At 34.9% G+C, this 20735-nt stretch overlaps 1 protein-coding gene across 1 annotated transcript in view; it reads right to left on the reverse strand.

Moving 5' to 3' along the window:
* Positions 1-3235: 3235 nt before the first annotated feature.
* The window catches only part of KLHL1 (kelch like family member 1), a 303818-nt gene continuing 286318 nt past the window's right edge, over positions 3236-20735 (reverse strand). The window contains exons 9-11 of the mRNA XM_053916504.1: positions 18654-18866; positions 10130-10301; positions 3236-4376 (exon numbers count right to left, since the gene is read on the reverse strand). Coding sequence (XP_053772479.1) covers positions 4317-4376; positions 10130-10301; positions 18654-18866 — 445 coding nt within the window. The 3' untranslated portion in view covers positions 3236-4316. The remainder of the gene's footprint in view (positions 4377-10129; positions 10302-18653; positions 18867-20735) is intronic.

Consider the following 20735-nt stretch of genomic DNA (forward strand, 5'->3'; position numbering starts at 1 on the left):
AAGGGTTTTGGGGAAAAGTTTAATTGGATAAGAGTTGCAGCCTTGTGGCAGCTTTCCTAGTGCTTCTTTATCTGTTGATCAGCAATCCTTTTTCTGTGTCACAGACTTCCCTTCCTGGAACACAATGGCTCAGATGCCATGCCCATTTCCAGCAGACACCCTGGAACAGGAGGCTGAATTGCTTGTGACCTCCTGCGGTCACATGATCACGCATTCCTGTTCGTTGTGGAATAAAAGCTTTTCACGTGCATTAATCACTTAAGTCTATCAGTTATGGCTGAAGCTAAAATCTTTAACTCCTGAGTTCCCCCATCAGTGTCATTAGACCAGTTTCTTCCTTGACAAAGGCCAGTCTTTACCTTAACTGAGCCAGTCTATTGACTCTTTGCATCTAGGATAACATACTTTTGGAATGTCAGGGTCATCTCCTTTTTCCAAAAAACCTCAGGAAAAATCTCCCCCCAGAGCAGAGACCATGAAACCCCTCATTGTTACCTTGTTGCCGAATACCGTCTCTATGTGTTGCAAATTTTAATTGTTAACTACCCACCAGTGTAAAAGAAGCATGTGTCTCTCCATTTTACTCTATCCAGTCTCAGAGATTGTCCTGCTATCCCCTCCCTAACCTACTACCAATGAATTTCAGGTAACCCTCCTTATGCCTCCTTTTTTGATTGTAATGTATACAATGAACTGTAAAACTGCCATTCTCCAGAGCATTTTCTCAATCCATTGAGATTTTGCTTCCTGGCACCTATGGTCGGTTCGGCTCATATAAACTCATAAAATTCCTTTACAGGTTTGGACCTTTTTTGCATAGACATCCTTATGCCAAAGGAGTATGTTTTGAGGTGGCAAGTTCTACTCCTCCTCATGCCTAAGAGATTAATTTTAATTCTAATTTCTCTTATTATTTGTACTGCAATATTCATCTCTTTAAAACTACTAAAAACACCACATATGTTTTCATGAGTGACATTGATATGATTAAAGGAATTGCCAAAAGTTTTGAAATCTTAAAAAATTTAATAACACTTCAACCTAGACATATAAGACTATACATCTTTTACTGTTATATTTTTACATATTTAAATGTTAAGTTTTAGAGTTATTTTATCACAAGTTTTAGTTGATTAGTCACAAATTTTTATTTTCTATACAGATTCTCTGGTTTCTTCGAGCCATACATGACATTTAATAATTTGAACTCCTTAGAGTTATTTTGGGTAACCAGTGTGGATGAAATGGGGGTATATACAAGTTCTATGACCAAAAGTAACATCACAGGTTGACCTGATTACAAATTCCTAGCGGGCAGGTCAAGGTGGGGAGTCATGCTATGAGGCTGTAACTTCTTTAGTCAATGGTTTTTAAGCAAGGCCTGTGCATTGTTCCTGTGCATCTGGGTTAAAACACCATTAGGCCAGAAATAATTCCAGACTCCTGGAAGGCTCAGTGGAGCGCATAATCTTAACAATCCCATACCTTATTTTCGCCCATCTTCCTCTAATCTTCCTTATGTTCTACTCTTAATTCCAAATGTATAAAAAAAACAGCAAAACTATCATTCTCTGCAGCATTTAAGATCTTGCTTCCCAGATTGTTAGCAATTTGACTTAAATAAACTCACAAGTTTAGAAGTTTTTTACATCTTCATCAGCATTTATCAGGATATTGCACTAATATTTCCACTCTTATTCAGTCTATTGTTTAGTATCCAAGTGAAACTAACAAATATCAACTTTTATTTTTTTCAACTATAAGATTGTGTTTTATTGGTCTTTAAGATGCAAGATAAAAAGAAAAATCAGTGCTACCACTTGTGGAGATTTGGAAATGGTTGTAATACTTTACAAATAATTTTGAACTGTAAAAATTACTATTACTATTATCATTAATAGTTATTAATAAAATTGAAAATATTTGTGGAATATTCTCAGATTTCATAGTGTTCCTTATAAAAATAAGTTATATTCTATGGCTATCAATGTAAATAATAAACCAAATAATGGCTTGGAAAAACTAGTCTTATTGATGTATTTTCTATGCTTCCTATATTTAGATATGCCTTATTAATCAAAAAGCCAAATAGTAAACCTTCTGTGTTCAGCAGAAATTTCACTTCAAAGCGGGATCCTTAGTGCAGCTGAATTAGCAGTGGACAGAGTCGAGCTTCAAGACTCCTGGGTTGGAGTCATAGCAAGGTCTGTGGTAAGTCCTGGAACTCATTTAACGTGTGACCGTGGTGGGTAATTTTCTTTTCAGTAAATGGCACAATGGCGTCTGTTCTCCCTATCGCATGTAGGCTTGGAGTTCTGTGTCCAAACCGCTGCGGCGCCCTCATGTGGGAACTGGGCGCCCAGACTCCTGGCATGCACAGCGCTAGGCTGATGTGATCTACGCGTCAAAATAGTGGGTTGAATGCAGCAAATTTGTATTCTTTAAGGAAAAAAATTACTTATATGTATTAATGTTGGTACATTTATTAACCAAGTTTTAAATATGACCACTGAAAAACTTTAGTGTTTAAAAAATAAACATACGCCAATTTATCTTTTCCTCTATTCTTTGAAATTTCAGAAGTAAGTTGTATACCTAGGTTACTTAATGTTGTCTGTATGTTCTATGTGTTGGGAAAATATGTAGGCAGAAGAAATTGAATATAGTAAATGCTATTAAACTGTACACTTAGAAATGGTTATGATGGTAATTTTCATGGCATGCATTTTTTAACTATATATATATATATATATATATTTTAATCATTGATACTTCCTATCATCTTATAATGACATCGTTTTTCTGGAAAAAAATGTGACTAAAAAATCTGACCACATATTCATGTTGGGAAACTTCCGATTTACTAACAGTTTCTTGACACAAACTATTAATATTTTCTTTGGTTACTGGATTTCAACATTTTCTACCACCTAAAAATAAAACTCAATTCCATGGTTTATACTGACTCAAAAAGATGGATTTCTTGCCTTTTCTAGATCCTGTACATTTATCAGCAGTCTCATTATGGTATGTGTGTTTTCTAAGCACCAGTGCTAACTATTTCAAATGAATGCTTACAGAAGAAAATAGTAAAGATTGAATTTGTTTAAATATAGTATTTAAATATTAGAGAAAATAAACATGTTTGGATGGAAATATATACGTCTTAAATTTTCAGAAATTAAGTAATAAAAATTGCCTATCTTTCTTGATTAAAAAAGATACACAGATAAAAGCAAATTTTCTATTATTTATTAATTGTATTTAACATTTACAAGAGTCTATTAAGGACATTGTGTAATGTTTCCACTTTATGCTTTAAACAATTACAAACATTTGACATAAAATACTGTGTATATCAATGTAACAAGTTTGAAAATGTGGACTGAGAATCTAAAGTTGACCTTCATTTTAACAATGATCATTAACATCCCAAATGAATGGATCATAGATTTCTCTTTCAAAATTCTAAGATTTTTTTAATAAAGAAAATTCGAAAGGACATCAACATGCAGTGGATATATATAACATTCAGAATAACTAGCTCCCATGCTTATACTGAACTCAATATAAGGCCAAGCCTACAATTGTACTGATACTTTGACTCAGTGTATTCAAAAAGCGAAGCACTGTGATAAGCCCGATGAAAACAATCCTTTGTGCTTGCCACCTTCAGATTGCTAAGATGGTTGCAAAAAAATGCAACCATTACCTCTGACAACATATGCAGTTTTAATTATTAGCAGGACAGTTTGTCTTCTGAATGCACGAGACAAGCATGGATCAGTTTCTTTAGTTGTCCTTGTAGCTTAGGAAAATGGGGAAGCAATATGTTAGTTTTAATAAAACATCATTGTACCTCCTGGTATGACCGGCTCTGATTAGGAAAATGGTAAACCAATCAGATTCTGTCAGATTGAAATATCATGTCTTCTACACTTGGCAACCTCTTAAATATTGCCACAGATTATAAAGCAATTGTAAATTATGAAATTATCCATGGCACAAATATCGGTCTCTCCTTTCCATTGCTGAAGAAAAGCAAGCCTTTGGTAACTAGTTATTGTATGCTATAATACAAAACAAATTACCAATAACCATTCCTAAACTAATACGTGGCCAGATAGTGTTCCCATAGCAGTTTGATATTTTCTGGTTTTCTTTAATTCTGTTTGATCTTCTAACTCTTTTGACATCAGTTGGTAAATCTGCAGCAGTTGTTCTTGAAGAGTTTGCAACTCAGGAAGTTCTCGTCTTTGCCTTCTGATATAAAAATAACCACTCCAGCAAGTAGAATCTCTCCGAATAGAAACAAGTCAAGGCTGCTTGATGACTACTACACAGGCGCCTGCTCGCCCGATATTCAAGGAAGCCATCTGTTGCGAAGATTAAACACAATTAAAGAAAAAAAGTTACTTTTGTGGAAAAATACACAACTTGTAATATATTTAAAACACTTCCATAAATGAAAATCATAAATTTTTTTTTTATTTTTCAACATAGCCAACAGTGGCACAGCAAAAATGCAAACAATGAAAATGTCTTTACAAAAGAGAAATAATTTGTATATTAAAATTCTTAAAACTTGTAATCATTTATGAAATTTTAATAAAAGTTATAAAATATTTATTGACTATTTTTGTGCAATAGAGCTGGAACAGAAGTTTCCAGAAGATATTTATTCTAGAATTTGCATGGACATACTTGTGAAGAAGATATTTTATAGTGATAGATTAGAATACATTGCGATGAAATAACTATTATACTTACAGAAATCATTTTGAAGTAATTTCCCCTGATATACTAAATTGAATGTGTTACTTATTCATTCTGAAGAGGCATACAATGAAGTAACTTCAATATTTTGTCATGAATAGGCCATAATTACAATTGGTACAGGGCTTATTTTAAGAATTCCACCTTATGACAGTCATTGAGATGAGAACTGAGATTTTTTTAAATGATCATGACTATGAAATTCACAGAAATATATTAAAAACAATAACCATTACAAAGTTGTAATGAAAATTTATTCCATGGAGGTAAGTTGAAATTATAATAATTTGAGCTTTTTCATATCAATGATTTTTATTACAGTTTTCTAAGAATAATTTATGTACATGAATATTTCACAGTAGACTAGAAATTGCTGGATATTATTTCAACCTGAAAAGAAAGTAAATAATATGTAAGAAATAAAAGAGCAAAGAGTATAATAACCTCAGATCACATACATTATCTTATTGATTGAGAAAGAGCATGGTCTTACTCTTGAAAAATGAAAATTATCACCATTATCTACTAATTCTTTAAATGTACTTATTGATTCCTTCTCCCCTTTGTAGATTAAAAATAAACTTCCCATATGATATTTTAAATTATTTTTATTTAATATGTTATTTTTAAAAGCTCTTTTAATGTAATATTTCTTGTCTTTATGATAATTGCTCAAAATGAGAGGAGAAAAAGGGCATGTGAATACATTGATAGTGTACTGTGTGTTAAGAATAGTTTTTATAGGTCACTAGAGTCACCTTCATAATCTCATCATATATTGTTATCTTCGCCTGGCAGGTGCGCCAATGGAGTGTTAGGAGACAACGTGTAAATCCCATAACATCGTGTAAACAAACTTGTGTCTGACTCCAAAGTCTTTCCATTGTCTCTCTCTTAGTTTCTAATGATTTTCGAGTATTGTTTGACATCAGAGTCATCTAAAGAACTTTTACAAAGTACGGGCTCAAGTCTCACCACTCTATAGGAAGGGATGAATATTAGGTAGTCATATTTTTGCAGTTTCCCCCAAATCCTCTGGTGTTCTTGTAATATTGAGAAACACTGTGCATCATTTTCCAACAAAGTATAGAGTGAAGAGCTTCACTTTATATCTACATCTCTATCTCTATACACATGTCCTTGCATGTGTTAAAATTAATCTCTGCTCTTTGTTCCCCAAAATATGCTACTCTCATGTGCTTCCCATCTCATTGAATGATGCCACTGGGCTGAAAAGAAACCTATTGCATGTCGGTGGCCCTTAGTTGCACCTCCCTCAAACTTACATCTGAATGCTCATCGGGTCTATTAGTATTTCTCCAAACAAATTAATTACTCCCCTTCCTACTGTCTTCAGCCTCATTCAGGTTATAGTTTTACCCTGAGTATGAATAAGATAAAAATAAGACATCCCAAGATATCCTACTTTTTTTACTGTTTTTTTAATTTAAATTAAAGGTACTCGAGAGACAAGCGGTGCAGGAAGGAAACTCTTACTCTCCTTTGTTGCCCTGACATCAGGAGATACGTCTCCCACGTGAAAGGTACGCACCTTGTACCAAGAAGTCCTTATTAATAGAAATAGGGAATTTAGAGCCAAAATGCCATATAAGCAAACCTTGTTACTTCTTCACCAATTTACTACTCCAAGCCCAAATCCTTTTGTCTGGTCAACCTTTCACAAATATATTGTTTCTGTGTCCAAATGGTATAAAAGCTTTTTGCTTTGGTAATTTTTTTGAATTCATAGTTTTGTGGGATTCTGTAAATATAGATTTGTTTGCTTTCCTCTTCTTAATCTGTTTTATGTTAATTTAATTACTAGACAAGCCAAAGAACTTAGAAAGGAAGAGGGAAAATTTTTCTACCCTACCATATGTTAAGTGGATTAGTAAAATAATCCTCTTAACATATTTCCTTGACTGTAATCTTGTTTTCTCCTAATCATTTTTTACATCCTGTAAAATACAATTCTTTTAAAACACAATTCTGATTATTTACTTTTCCTGCTTAAAATTCTTTACGAACTCACCTTCAGTGTTATTGTAAAGTCAAAATTCTGTAACATGGTTTTTGTCCGTAGGTCACACAGACCCTGTTTGTCTCTGCAAATTCAATGCTCACCACTTCATTTCCTGCCCAGTGAAACATGCCACGTGCTCCCCTTCCTGCAGCTCCTTACAATTCTGTTCCTTCACCCAGTCCCCGTGTTTTCATCTGGTTGACTGTAACTCATCCGTCAGCCCTCATTCTACATATCATTTTCTGAAGGAAGATTTCTGTACTCAACACATTTAGGTTCTATTAAAGTGCTAAGTATTTCCCTCACCACATACTTTATCATGCTATTGTAAGCATTTGATATCTTCCACATACATACATACATTATAAATATTCAAGAGAGCTTTTCTTCTTTCTCCCATGGTCCAACTCTGTCTATCTCTATCTATCTATCTATCTATCTATCTATCTATCTATCTATCTATCTATCTATATCTATCATGTATTGATAGTACTGAGTATTGACTGGATAGTCATATTTTTGCAGCTTGTATAAAACATATATATATGTTTATATATAAATATATACATGCAATATAATATGTATGAATATATGTATTTATATATAATCTGCGTTGCTCTCCCTCCAAGGATATACCTTTCTTCCTTAGATGGGAACCTGAAAATTTGGCCAAAGCACCAATTAGAAAAAAGCAGCTGGGACTGTAAATACCTCACCAGGCTTCTTTTGGAAGGCATTCACAGTATCTGATGTATCTGTTGTGCGCAAATAAACCAAATCCACGCACAACAGAGCATACTGATTTGCAACAGTAATGCTCGCTTTATACCTGAAACATTCACACATCTCTTCCCCCATGTCAGCCTCGGGGACATGGCAGTAAATGCTACACTATCTCTGTTTCTTTACTGCAGGTGGATGCGGCATGAGAGCACTATGATCACATAACATGAAAGGGTTATTTTTTCCAGGCTGGGAGAAATTGAATAAAGGTCTTTTTCTTTTGTCTTGAAACACATATATATTTTTTCAAATCCAATGTAAGAAATAATCTCCATGTTAAATGACAACCTCAAATTTACTTAAAAACACACATACATGCACGCATGTGTTCTCTGTAAAACGATCTAAGACATGAGGCTGACGATTGCTTCCAATCAATTTCCATTATTTCCAAAGGCTAGCTTGAGTAGTTTTCAAAATATACATCTTAGATTTTTAAATATAGTCTGCTTGTTTATTCTAACACTTATCCATTTGGTGGTGCCAATGATAAATAGGAAACACAATTAATTTTGTCTCTTTATGGGCTAACAAAGGGAAAGCGATAGGAATTATTCAGCAAATACTACAATTTTTTCCAGTGGCCTGGAATCCTGCAGATTCTAACAAGGATATCATGTGGGTCCCCTGATGGCCCCTCAAGGGTCTTAAAATAAAAACAATAAAAGCATAGAGATGCAAAATCTTAAAGTAATTTAAGAGCTTTAACATTAATGTTTATTGGCTAAAACAACATCATTATAAAACATTTTAAACACCACTTTGCTGTTTGTAAGATATTACATTTTCCAAAAGAGAGTTATAAAATACAGATGAGGGAAAGTGGTTTTTAGGAGGATTTTGCCTATTAGCATATAACTATTCCAATTTCAACTTTAAAGGAATGATAAGCATAGTGGCTCATTATAATAAATATATAATAAAGACATTGTACTACATCATATACACGTCCATAAACTGCTTTTATTTAATGTTCATTTGTGAAAGCAGCACATTTAAAATACCATTGAACTAGTATATTTCTTTAGCAAATCAACAATCATTAATTCATGCATTGCTCCCTGTGTAAACACTAAGGGCTCAGAAAAATAAGATTTTAAAATATATGCTCTAATATTTTAGTGCAATAACTACCAGCTTCTTTTATATTTTCTGATCTTTAGAAAAGGAATGCTCCTAGTTTCACAATTAAAGTAAAACACAGAAAATTGCAGGACCTAGTTCTTCAAGTACTTACCTTTTTTTCCTTCTTTTATTCTACCTTCTCTCTTTCTTCTTAGCGAGTTTTATCTATCCTCATTGGAATCAGAGTTTTCCCAGAGGGAAGAGTAAGATTTATAAGTCCAAGTACCTTAGCCTGTTCATTAGGAATTTGGTTTTGTACTTAGACGCAGGTTTTCTAAATATTGTATTTGAACACATATCTAAACTGGGACAATCAAAGGTTATGCATCTTTAAAAATTAAGTAGTTTTAAAAGAAATTTATTTCAATATGTGTTCCAGTTTTTCAGATAAACTTTAGTCAAGTTTTGTGAGGAAAATAGAGAGATGAGGTTATTATTCTGCTTCAACTAAAGAAGGCTATGGAATCTCACTGCGCCCGCTCATGGGAAGAGTTTGTACTGTGTTTGCTTTTAGTTTCTAATAAAGAAGCAAAAAAAAAAAAAAAAAGAGAGAGAGATACTGAGATACATGGAAAAAAGGAAAGCAAGGAGAAATTGAATATGAGGACCCAAATCTGAGAATATTATATCCGTTCCCTGCACTATAGTTAAGTTGTTCTGCTCTAACTTGCCCCAACACTCATACATACCAACAGAAATCCTCCAGCTATATGACTAGAATGGGAATATTCTTGAATGATCCTCAGTCTAACTATAGGGTATGTCAGGGGGTAATGCCTCAGCTAGTATCAGCCAATCATTTCACTCCATCTTCTGGGCCCAAGCCACTGTCCAGGGGTGAGTGCTTTTACATGAGAGACCATTAGAGACCTTTGATATTTGTTTCTTACTTAACAAATAGTTCTTTTATTTTCTGCTTATGGCTGTGACTATTGCTACTTGGACTTTCCACCCCATGGAACATTTCTCTGCAGCAGGTAACACTAGACCTAATGTAGTCAAGCAAAAATGGGAGGCAGAGAGTTGATTTTTGCAGCCTTCCATCCTCTTAGTCCACTTATCTCTAAAATCAAATATTCTGGTTAGGATTTTGTGAATCAATATATTTTACTTCTATTTTTTGCTTTAGCTAATTAAAATTCAGTTCCTGTTCCTTGTTATTACTGTAATAAAGTAGAAATCCCACTGAAAACATGAATGTCACTTTTTAATATAAATTTTATTAAAATATAGCATATATAAAAGTATACAAACCATCTAATTTCATGAAATTCTTAGAGAATGAACACAATAGACTGAATCAGTCATTTTGGGTTCAGAGCAATTTGATTAGTTACATAATTGTATCCCCCCATCCTCCAAAGAAAAGTAAATGAAATATATTCTTACATTTGAAGTAAATTAGGCTGGCAACGACCTTACCTGTGTCCACTCATTAGTCTGTGGATCATAGGATTCCATGGTGTTGAGGTATGTCTGCCCATCATAGCCACCAACAGCATATAATCTGTCACCAAGGAGACAAACTCCAACAGCATCTCTGGGCATACTCAGAGGAGCCACCATGGTCCATGTATCTGTCTTGGGATCATATCTAAAATGTAAGGATAAAAGACATATTCTAATCACATTCAGCTCTCACTACATAAATGATACCCTTTCAAAAGCATGCCATGAAAGACAAGAGTAGTTTGTTCTAAAAGCTCATGTATTTGAGCAGGTGCCTAAGAGCTAATATCCACAATATCTGGCTTTCTAAATTTTAGAGTATTTTAAAATATACCTAAATTCTTACATATATAGTCATTTAACAAAATGAATATAATGATTTCTTTCCATGAGGGAGTCAGATATGTAAGTCACTATTTAGCACAGTACAAGCAAAGTGTTGTGGTAATGAAGCAGAAGTAACTTAAAATCTGGGAGGAGAAACACAGTGAAGATGGTGGCCAAGTAGGTAGAAGCTGAGTCTTCTTGCTCATGCCCCCAGCACAGATTTTCAGCTAATCTTCTGACAAGTGACCTGAACAACCAATGGACTCTTAGCTGTTATGAATTTTTGAAGCCAAGGAGTATAGAGGAAGCTTTACACCATTTGGTAAGAGGTTTCATAAGTTGAAGGGGAAATACCCTGTGCAAGGGGCTGGCAGCAAGGCAGAGAACAGAGGTGAGAAAATGCGGTATAGCACCTCCTGCTCCTCCTGGAGTGGTGGGGCCTATTCCCACACAGGGCTCCCCAACCCTAATCCGGAGAGACTTGGGATGATTTACGGAGTCTCAGAGACTCAGGCTGCACACACACAGCAAGCAGAACATCCATAGTTGCAATGCCAACAGGGAGAGACGAAGAAAAGAATTCTATCTGCTAGGACTGCCAGAGGCACTGGCAGGCTGTGGCTAGCCCTGACTGTGAAAGGTTCTTTGCCCTTCTGGGAGGTAGAGCACGTGGAGAGGCAGACAGTGGCTCGGTGCTGCAGTGTGAGCGCCACATAAGGACTTTTGTAAAGAGGAGAGTGGAGGCGTGGCTGACCAGGGAACACATGTCTGTGCAGAGCTGCCCTCCTAACAAACAGGCCAGATTCAAAGCACGGTTCATGCCCACTGAACCCAGCTATCCAGGAAGAGTAGAAGGCTGCATGGTGAAGAGATTGTGGGGCCCCACCCAGTGCCGCTGGCAAAACGGGGGCTGTGCACAGCATGGAAGGTTTGGGTCTGAGACTCCTGTGAGAGCAGTGAGCCAGGAACAGCTCAGGCTAGAGCAGAGTACCTGAGATTCTTTGCAGCCAGGCAGGACCACTCAAACTGCAGTGTACAAACCCCTGGGAAGGGGAAGGCGTACCCAACCCCCACCTGCAGGATTGCAAACTCCATAGAACAGTAAGGCCAGACTCACCCCCCTGCCGTGTACACATCCACAGGGGAAAGAAAATCTCCAAAGGAGACCTTTATGAATTTTTATCAGACGCTCTGCTGGCTCCTCCTTGGACCCTATTCCACTGAAAACAGCACAGCAGAGAGATCAGAAATTTGCACAGCAAGAGGTATTCAGGGCCCCACTGAACCTTGGCTCTTAGAGTTGTCATCAGCACAAAGCAGTGTTATTTCCTACATTTCACCTTGGTCTTCACCGTCAGAGTGCAGAGTGTAGGCTCTGTATCAGGGACTCTGTTAAAGTTTATAGCCCTCTGGCAAGAGAAGCATCAGTATATAAATGGTGGCTAAAATTGGCTGTGAAGTGAAAACTTGCTGAAATTATATGGTAGTCACAGAACAAAAGTTAGTTGGTCATTGAAAATCTTATTGAAGTTTTTGAGGTACCATTAATTTTCAAGCATGGTCATTTCTATAGCTTAAGGGTAAGAATCTTAAAATATTTAAAAGAAAATTGTTTTAAATATAAAAACATTATCTGAAAGCAAATAGAATTAAAAGTGTCTGTTTTTCTAAATTCATACAGGCAATATTCTGCTGGAAAGCAAATTGAAAAAGCATACAAATGTTTTGTAGCCAGGTGTGTTTTACTGTAAAACAACACAAATAAGGAAACAAAGAAAGAAAAAGGAAAAAAATGAAACAGCTCTGAAAGAGTTTTTAGATTCCTAGTAAATGAATTCTACAATCTATAATTGAGTTGATCTTAGTAAACTATTTGTGAATTACAAGTGACAAGTGGTCAAAAACAAATAATTTTGTTTTTTCTGTAAAGAAAACTGACATCTTACCAGGTATCATGAGATTATCAGTTAAAATAACTTAATAATCTTAATATCTATTTCTTCTTCAAAGTTATCTTGGGACTTAGGGTTGCTTCCATTTTCATCTAAATTATAAGACCAAGTTTTTCATGTATATACATTGAGAGTCACAATCCACAAGTGTTTTTAATTTAATGAGGACTGCATTTTACCCATAAATCAATTTAGAGCAGAATTATAATTTTTAATCTTCTAAGCCATAACAGTAGCACTCACCTCCATTTATTTAGGACCTTTTAAGCTTTTCTCAAAATGTTTTATTTTCTATTTAGTGGCATTGCATACATATTGTGAAATTTATTGCTAGATATTTTAAACCTATTTTTAATAGTAGTTTTACACATTAATTTTGTTATTTTTGCTTACATGTAGAAATACAATTGATTTTATATATTAACTGAGTATACAGCAGCCTTATCAATTCACTACTAACTCAAATAACTCCTTTTTAAAAAAGGTTTTATTTATTTATTTTTAGAGAGAGGGAAAGGTAGGGAGAAAGAGAGGGAGAGAAACATCAATGTATGGTTGCCTCTCATGCACCCCCTACTGGGGACCTGGCTGGCAACCCAGCCATGTGCCCTGACTAGAAATCAAACCAGCAACTCTTTGGTTCACAGCCTGCGATCAATCCACTGAGCTACACCAGCCAGGGCTCAAATAATTTCTATTTAAATTCTGTTTCAATTATCACGAGATATATGCCATGCAAATTTGAACATTGAAAGTTTTATTTATTCTTTTGCAATTGTTATTTTTTCCCTTCTATTGACTTATCATTGGCTAGTTACTCTATTAAAATGTTGAAGAACAATGGTATTGGCAGTCACACTTTTTCTCATTCTAATAAAAATTTCAAAACAAAACATTTCAATATCTATCAATTTTTATACTATTTTCTCTTCCCAATTTGGTGAGATTTTTTTATTATAATGGGTGTTTAGTTTTATCTTTACTTTTGCATCTATTCAGATGTTTATTTTATTACCATACTGAGTTATATTGGTTAACTTTTCTATGTTAAATTACACTTGTATTTCTGGAATAAATTCAAATTTGCTGGGATATACTCCTTTTGACTTGTATCTAAGTTTGATTTGCTAATATTTCTTTCAGATACTTGCATCTATGTTCTGAGGTTAGCCAACATTATTTTTCTTTCTCTTGTTTCTTCTTGTATAATATTTATATAGTTGTGTTTTTTATAAATTTGTTCATTTCAGCTAACAATTCAAATAATGGTATAAATATATTCAAATAATCTCATTATATAGTCTATAATATATACAGTGACTTACTTTTTTATTTCTTATAAAGGTATTTTTTCTCTTTTTTTTCTTGACAATTTAGCACGTAGTTTATAAATTTTATTGCAAATGTTCAGAGAAACACCTTGGGCTTCTTTTAAATTCTCTCTCTAGCATGGTTTATTTTTCTATTAATATGTTTTTATCTTTATTTCACTCTTGTATTTGTTTTCTCTTTTGTTATGATTATTATAACTTCTTGAGACTGAAGCTGAAATTTTTGCATTTCAGCTTTTTAATTTGTTAAATACATGAAATTAGGTCTGTATATTTGTCTGTAAGAATTTCTTAGCTCCATTCCATAGAGTTTGGTATATCATATTTTCATTATCATTCAGTTCAAAATATTTTCTAATTTGAGCTATGTGTTATTTAGAAGTATGTTGCCTAATTTCAAATACTTGAGTATTTAAAAAATTATCTTTGTTATTAATTTCTGGGAAAATTCTACCTTGATCATAACATGTTCTATGAGATTCCAAGCTTTTGAAATTTGTTGATGTTTATTTTAAGACCAGAAATTGTAAATTTTGGTAAATATCCCATATTACCTAAAAAAGACTATCTATAATGATAATCAATACTGAACTACAATTTCTTAGTTTTTTCCCCAAAAGTTATATGTAATAAACTAAAATATGGGAAGAAAATCATTTCCATTTCAAACATATGATTATCTACCCTAAAAATTTAATTATTTGAATTGTCTTAGAAGAAAGTTGGTTCTATAAAATATAAATATATGGAAGTTGACCACTTTCTTAACAACTTGTTTAGTGGACCCATCTTTTGCACTGCCACAGATCCGCATGGCTTATCTGCCTCCATGGCCTAGCTGGAGGGGCCTTAGGGATTATTCACTCAGTAGTATGATCAGTAGACCCTGGTGTCTTTTGGTGCTCCTGTTTCCACCCCCAAAAGAGGCCCACAAGGCAAAACCTGAAAAAGAGGGTTGGCTGTAAATCAGATCTGTGGGACTGGCTTCCCTAAGGCTGAGAAAAGATTCAGGCCACATGATCTCATTAACTTCCCACAAGAAAAGAGTTAAAGGAAATAATCATTTTTACATTATTTGCCAAATGATTGATACAAATACATTCAAGAGTTAACTGATAAGAAGGAAAGCTGTAAAACTAGGATGAAATATAGAGCAAATGTATTTGATTTCAAGGTGAAAAATTGAAAATAACATGGTGTTAAAATAAATTTGGATTTGCTCATAAAAATACAATACAATAAAATATAAACAATAATTATTGATTGTTACTTTGCTGGTTCCTACCTAATGAAGCAGGCCCCTTAGTGTAATGCCTTTGAGAAGTTCCACTCCCACCTCACTGTGACTAGCACGGGTCAGTGCACCTTCAGAAAGTGTGGTGCAAGCAGAGGCTTGAGGAGTCATCACACTGGATGTTTGTCATTGTTGTGCCACCTCCTCTTGGACTCACCCACCTTGTACCCCCATTTGGTGGGATTTCCAAGCTACAAAGAGTCCAGTAGATGAGTACCATGGTGCTCTGGTGAAGGCCTTGGCTAAGCTCTCTAATGCCAGCAAACCCTGGCAGCTTTGTGAAGGGACCATCTTAAGTGTTCCAGAGTTGTTGAACACCAAGATGACTGCAGCATCAGGTAACATCAAGTGGAGTAGAACAGCCCACCTGAACCCAGTTAGCCCAGAAACAATCAATTTATCTATCTAATCAATCAATTATCTACTACCTATCCATTTATCTATCTTATCAATTATTTATGTATTTATCCATCTATCTAGTAATCTATATAACGACCTGTTTACAGTATACCTCAACACGCTTTTCCTTGTGAGAACTTTAAAGCCTGTTTCTCTTAGTGTCTTACTGATTCAATAAATGCCTGTTGAGAGCTTACTCCATGCCAGGAATTGTGCCAAGTAGAGGAATATAGGCATAGATGAGCTAATCTTGATCAGTATCAGCAAAAAGAACCTAGTTTAGTAAAACATTAATGTAAAATAAATAATTTTTATTGTAAGATTGAGAATTGGCACAAATAAAAATTATTTTGCTTTCAGATCAAATCTGCATTATGGAAAGTTGCCTTTGGCTGCTCTAAAACACTGGAGGAAGCAAGAGTAGATAGCACAAAGGCAGGTGTGGGAGGTTCCTATTATGTTGACACCCCCCTCCCACTAGGCCTCAGTACTGGGATGCAGATTTCAGGAAAAGTGGTCCTACTACATTATTATTATCCAGCAGTGGGATTGATGCATTTCAGCATATTTTCTGATCCATGATCTGGTTTCTAGTTTTGTTTGTGATCTTAAAAAATTCTAATTTCTTTGTCTCTTTCTTCCAATACCTTTTAAGATCTATGTAGCACAGAGAAAAGTACATGTGAAACAATATTTATTGAATAAGCAAATGGATGGATGTGCTTTTCCCAGTGGATTGCACTTTCGGGGCCTAAATTTGCTAGAACTTATAGCATATTTTGGACATTGATTTTGTGCCCTAAAATGCTGTCAGTACAGTGAGGCTTGGCTACAAAATTAGTTCTCACTGTTCCATCAACTATTCTAAAGTCCATGTCTTGTTACTTGTTCCTTTCGATTTGAAGTGCTAATGTTATTTGGGTTTAAAACAGCCTGACTCTACATTTTTTCATAAATATTATATAACTATATTTTAACACCACCATTCTGTAACACTTTACATTTCTATAACAATTATTGTTATAACAAAAGATGCACATCTACCTATCTTAGTCATCTACTTATCTTTAAAATGTACCATTGCACGCTACTTCTTGCTCTTCCTAATAATTTGTTTGCCTATGATTATATAATAAAAACATTCTATACATGATATGTGCAAAATAATTCTACAGAGGTACCATTATGTATCTTGATTTATTGATGATGTACATGTGACATTATCAACATAGAATATATGTTATAGAAAGTACAAAAATGCTATTAATCTGACCTGTCGTATGAGCTCTAGTAAGAACCGTGGTAATGAGGTGTGCTTCTGCATTACTGAAGCTGCTTATACCCACTGCACTCCAGTAACTTACAATAGCTACACTTATTTAAATCTAATTTTGCACCATAAATGTGTTCCTAGACTGAATTACTTATCTCTGTTCACAAATAACATTTCAATACATTATACAGAAAGTTAGAAGAAAATATGAGTATGAACTATCATTTCATTAGTAATATTTATATAAGGTATTCACAGTAAAAGTAGGGGTCTCATCATATATATCTTCTGTCATTTTCCCCAAGAATTTAGCCATGAAAAGTGTGAATAACTTGTCAGTCTATTAACAATATTTTTAAAAATAAATGATTGCAAGTTTGTGATTCTAAAAGTATACGAGTAGAAATATAGTAAAACATGTTTCTGTATTTTATCCAAAAAGCGGCTTAAGTTGGAAAAGAACCTGTTCACTAAAAGTTATCTCTTGCCATTGGCCTTATTCTCAGTAAAAATAATCATATATCATTGGGAATTAATATTATAAAATATTTTGCTACCTTTCTCTCACTTATAGTCATGAGTATCAAGGATGTGTTTGTTTTTTTAATATCAAGTGATAAATTGTTTTGGTCATCAGTATAATCCACCAAATGTTTTGTTTTTCTTCCAGGTATAATTCAGGATACTGTTCTCCCACTGTCATAATGTTTTCTGTGGTCATGTGACTGTTTATCATCAAGTCTGAATGAAAGGGAATTAAATTACTTGCAGTTGGAATTTTTAAGAACTAGAGAACAATGTACTATTCCAGCTTTTTTCCCCTTTCGTCATGGAGAACAGTAGCGCTCATATTGTAGCTTATCTGTCATTCTGGGTATCCTGGTAGTGATATCATGGAATTGTCATGGACATGGAGGAGCGCATAGGAGGGTAAATGGTGAAGGGTAGAGACTTGACTTGGATGGTGAACACACAATACAGTGTTCAGATGATGTGTTGTGGAATTTTGCATCTTAAACATGTATAATTCTTGTTAGCCAGTGTCACCCCAATAGATTCCATTAAAAGAAAAAAAAAAGGCATCATGGTACTAAGTCACTGAGTTTTAAAGTTACTTGTTACAGTAGAAATACTTTTCTCAGTTGACAAAAAATTAATCTCAATATTCCCTATTCTCACTTCCCCATATATCAGCATGCATCCCTATCTAATAGAAGATATCATCGTGAGCTTTTCTAACTCTTGAATTCTTACTGCATATGATATAATAGTTCTAAGTGAGGCACAGTCATTAAAGAGAATTTAGGTATAACCATGCCAGAAAATGTCGGGGCTGTTGAACCAAACTGAAGCCAAGGTGCATTCCCACTCCAGCCTCTATGCATCTAGCCATTTAAGAAGAGTTACAAGAAGACCTGCATTTTCTCTATACAACATAATTATAAATTATATAGTCTAATAATCTGTCTTTCATTAAGAAATGTATGGCATAAAACAAATAAGTCCATATTCGCCTTAGAGAGTTTGAAGGGAGTTATAGCACAGGCGTGAGAGAATTAAATAGGACAAATAAAATAATTTTCTAAAAAAGAATTAACATTCATTAATAAATTACTTAAAATTACATTTTAACCAAGTTTTTAAAACATATTAAAAAGAAATTTAGGATCACTTTAGGATCCTGTGAAAACAAGAAGGGCTTTACATAAATATTAGTTGAAAAAACAGAAGAAAGAAAAAGAAGGAAGGGAAAAATAAAACAAGAAGGAAAGTGTGTGTGTGTGTGAGAGAGAGAGAGAGAGTGAGAGAGAAGCAGCCCTAGGAGTTGAATTTACCTTTTCTAAATTAGGTTATTTTTACAATTAGGCATCAGTGTAACTTGCGCCGTATCTGTCACTGTAGCAAGCCCTTGCCGTCTTACCGTTCTACATAATCTAGCAGCCGGGAACAGTGGTTTGAGGCAGGGGCATCATGACCTCCTACTGCATAAAGAAAGCCATCGCATGTGGCTACTCCAACACCTCCTCTTCTCTTACACATCGGAGCACACATGTTCCACTTGTTTGTGTGAGGATCATAATACTCCATGGAACTCAAACACGAGCTTCCATCACGACCTCCAACCGAATACAACCTAAAAAACACAATTGGAAAAACATGATTTAATCATGTGGTATAGATGACAAAATGTAGAAAAGGAAAAGTCCTTTAAAAATAAATTTTAATTGCAGTGTGAGCCTCGAATATATTTGAAATACATTACTTCACATGGAAGTTTTTTATTAAAGGCACTATCTAAGTAATCATATATGCCCAGAGTTCACATCATTCTAATATGCAGTACACCAGGTAAAATTAAAACAATTACAATTTTCTAACCTACATTATCTCTAGAATGTTAATTAAACTGCTTATGACATAATTCAATGTTAACATTAATTTAAAAAATATTGAGAAATCTACTTCAAATATAAAATAAGACACATGTTGAAAATGGCCACAATCAAAAGAAAACTGATGATCTTATTTGATCAGCAGTTGATTTGCACTAGCAAAAAAATCTTGCCCGCTTCTTGTATTCACTCTGTCCCCGCCGTTTAGGATGCTGAATAAATGGAATATCTAAACAAGTATTGTTACAACATCAGCTTCCTTAATCAGTGCCTACACTGTAACTGATGCATCACGTAGATAAACAAGACTTTACAGGAGAAGAGTGTGCAGAGATGTTAGTCTGATTGAGTGTTGCTGAACCTTACTGAGTACATTCATTTTCCTAATGAAAAGTATGCTACATACCCAGGAAAATAAGTACTACAGCTTAAATGTTACTTAAATCATTAGAAATATACCGCCCATTTCTAATAAAATAGATCTTGTCTATTTGATCATAGCCATGGCAACTTCATCACGCTGAGGTAGAGTTCCATTTATTTAGTCATTCATTCAAAACATATTTTTGAATGCCTGGTTTGTAACGCATTATCTGAAGGTTTTTTTTTTAGTTGTTGTTCAATTACAGTTGTCCTGATTTCCCCCCACTGCTCTCCCATGCCCCGCCTTCCCCCTCCTACAGTCAATCCCCACCCAGTTGTCCATGTCCATGGGTCATTTATAACCAGGCCCTTCCTCTTCTTTCCTCTGTTATCCCTTTCCTCTCCTCCCCTCTGGCGCCTGTTACTCTGTTCCTTGTTTCCATGCCTCTGGTTCTATTTTGCTTGTTTGTTTGTTTTGTTCATTAGGTTCCACTTATAGGCCAGATCATATGGTGTTTGTCTTTTGCTGCTTGGCTTATTTCACTTAGCATAATACTCTCCAGTTCCATCCATGCTGTTGTGAAAGATAGGAGTTCCTTGTTTCTTTCTTCTGTGTAGTATTCCATTGTGTAAATGTACCACATTTCCTTGAACCACTCATTTGCTGATGGGCACTTAGGCTGTTTCCAGCACTTGGCTATTGTAAATAATGCTGCTATGAACATTGGGGTGCATAGGTTCTTTTGAATTGGTGTTCTAGGATTCTTACGGTATAATCCCAGCAGATTGCCCAGTCAAAAGGCAGTTCCATTTTTAATTTTTTAAAATTATTTTATTTATTTATTTTTAGAGAGAGGGGAAGGGAGAGAGAAGGAGAGGGACAGAAACATCAATCTGTGGTTGCTTCTCGCATGCCCCCTACCAAGGGTAGGGGCACCTGGCCTGCATCCCAGGCATGTGCCCTGACTAGGAATTGAACTGGCAACTATTTGGTTCACAGCCTGCACTCAATCCACTAAGCCACACCAGCCAGGGCTCCATTTTTATTTTTTTGAGGAAATCCATATTGCTTTCCACAGTGGTTGCATCAGTCTGCATTCCCACCAACAATGCACTAGGGTTCCCTTTTCTCCACTACCTTGCCAGAACTTGCTGTTTGTTGATTTGTTTATGATGGCCATTCTGACTGGTGTGGGGTGGTATCTCATTGTGGTTTTAATTTGCACCTCTCTGATGACTAGTGATGT

The sequence above is a fragment of the Desmodus rotundus genome, chromosome 13, assembly GCF_022682495.2.
Source record: "Desmodus rotundus isolate HL8 chromosome 13, HLdesRot8A.1, whole genome shotgun sequence".
In the NCBI taxonomy this organism is placed as follows: Eukaryota; Metazoa; Chordata; class Mammalia; order Chiroptera; family Phyllostomidae; genus Desmodus; species Desmodus rotundus.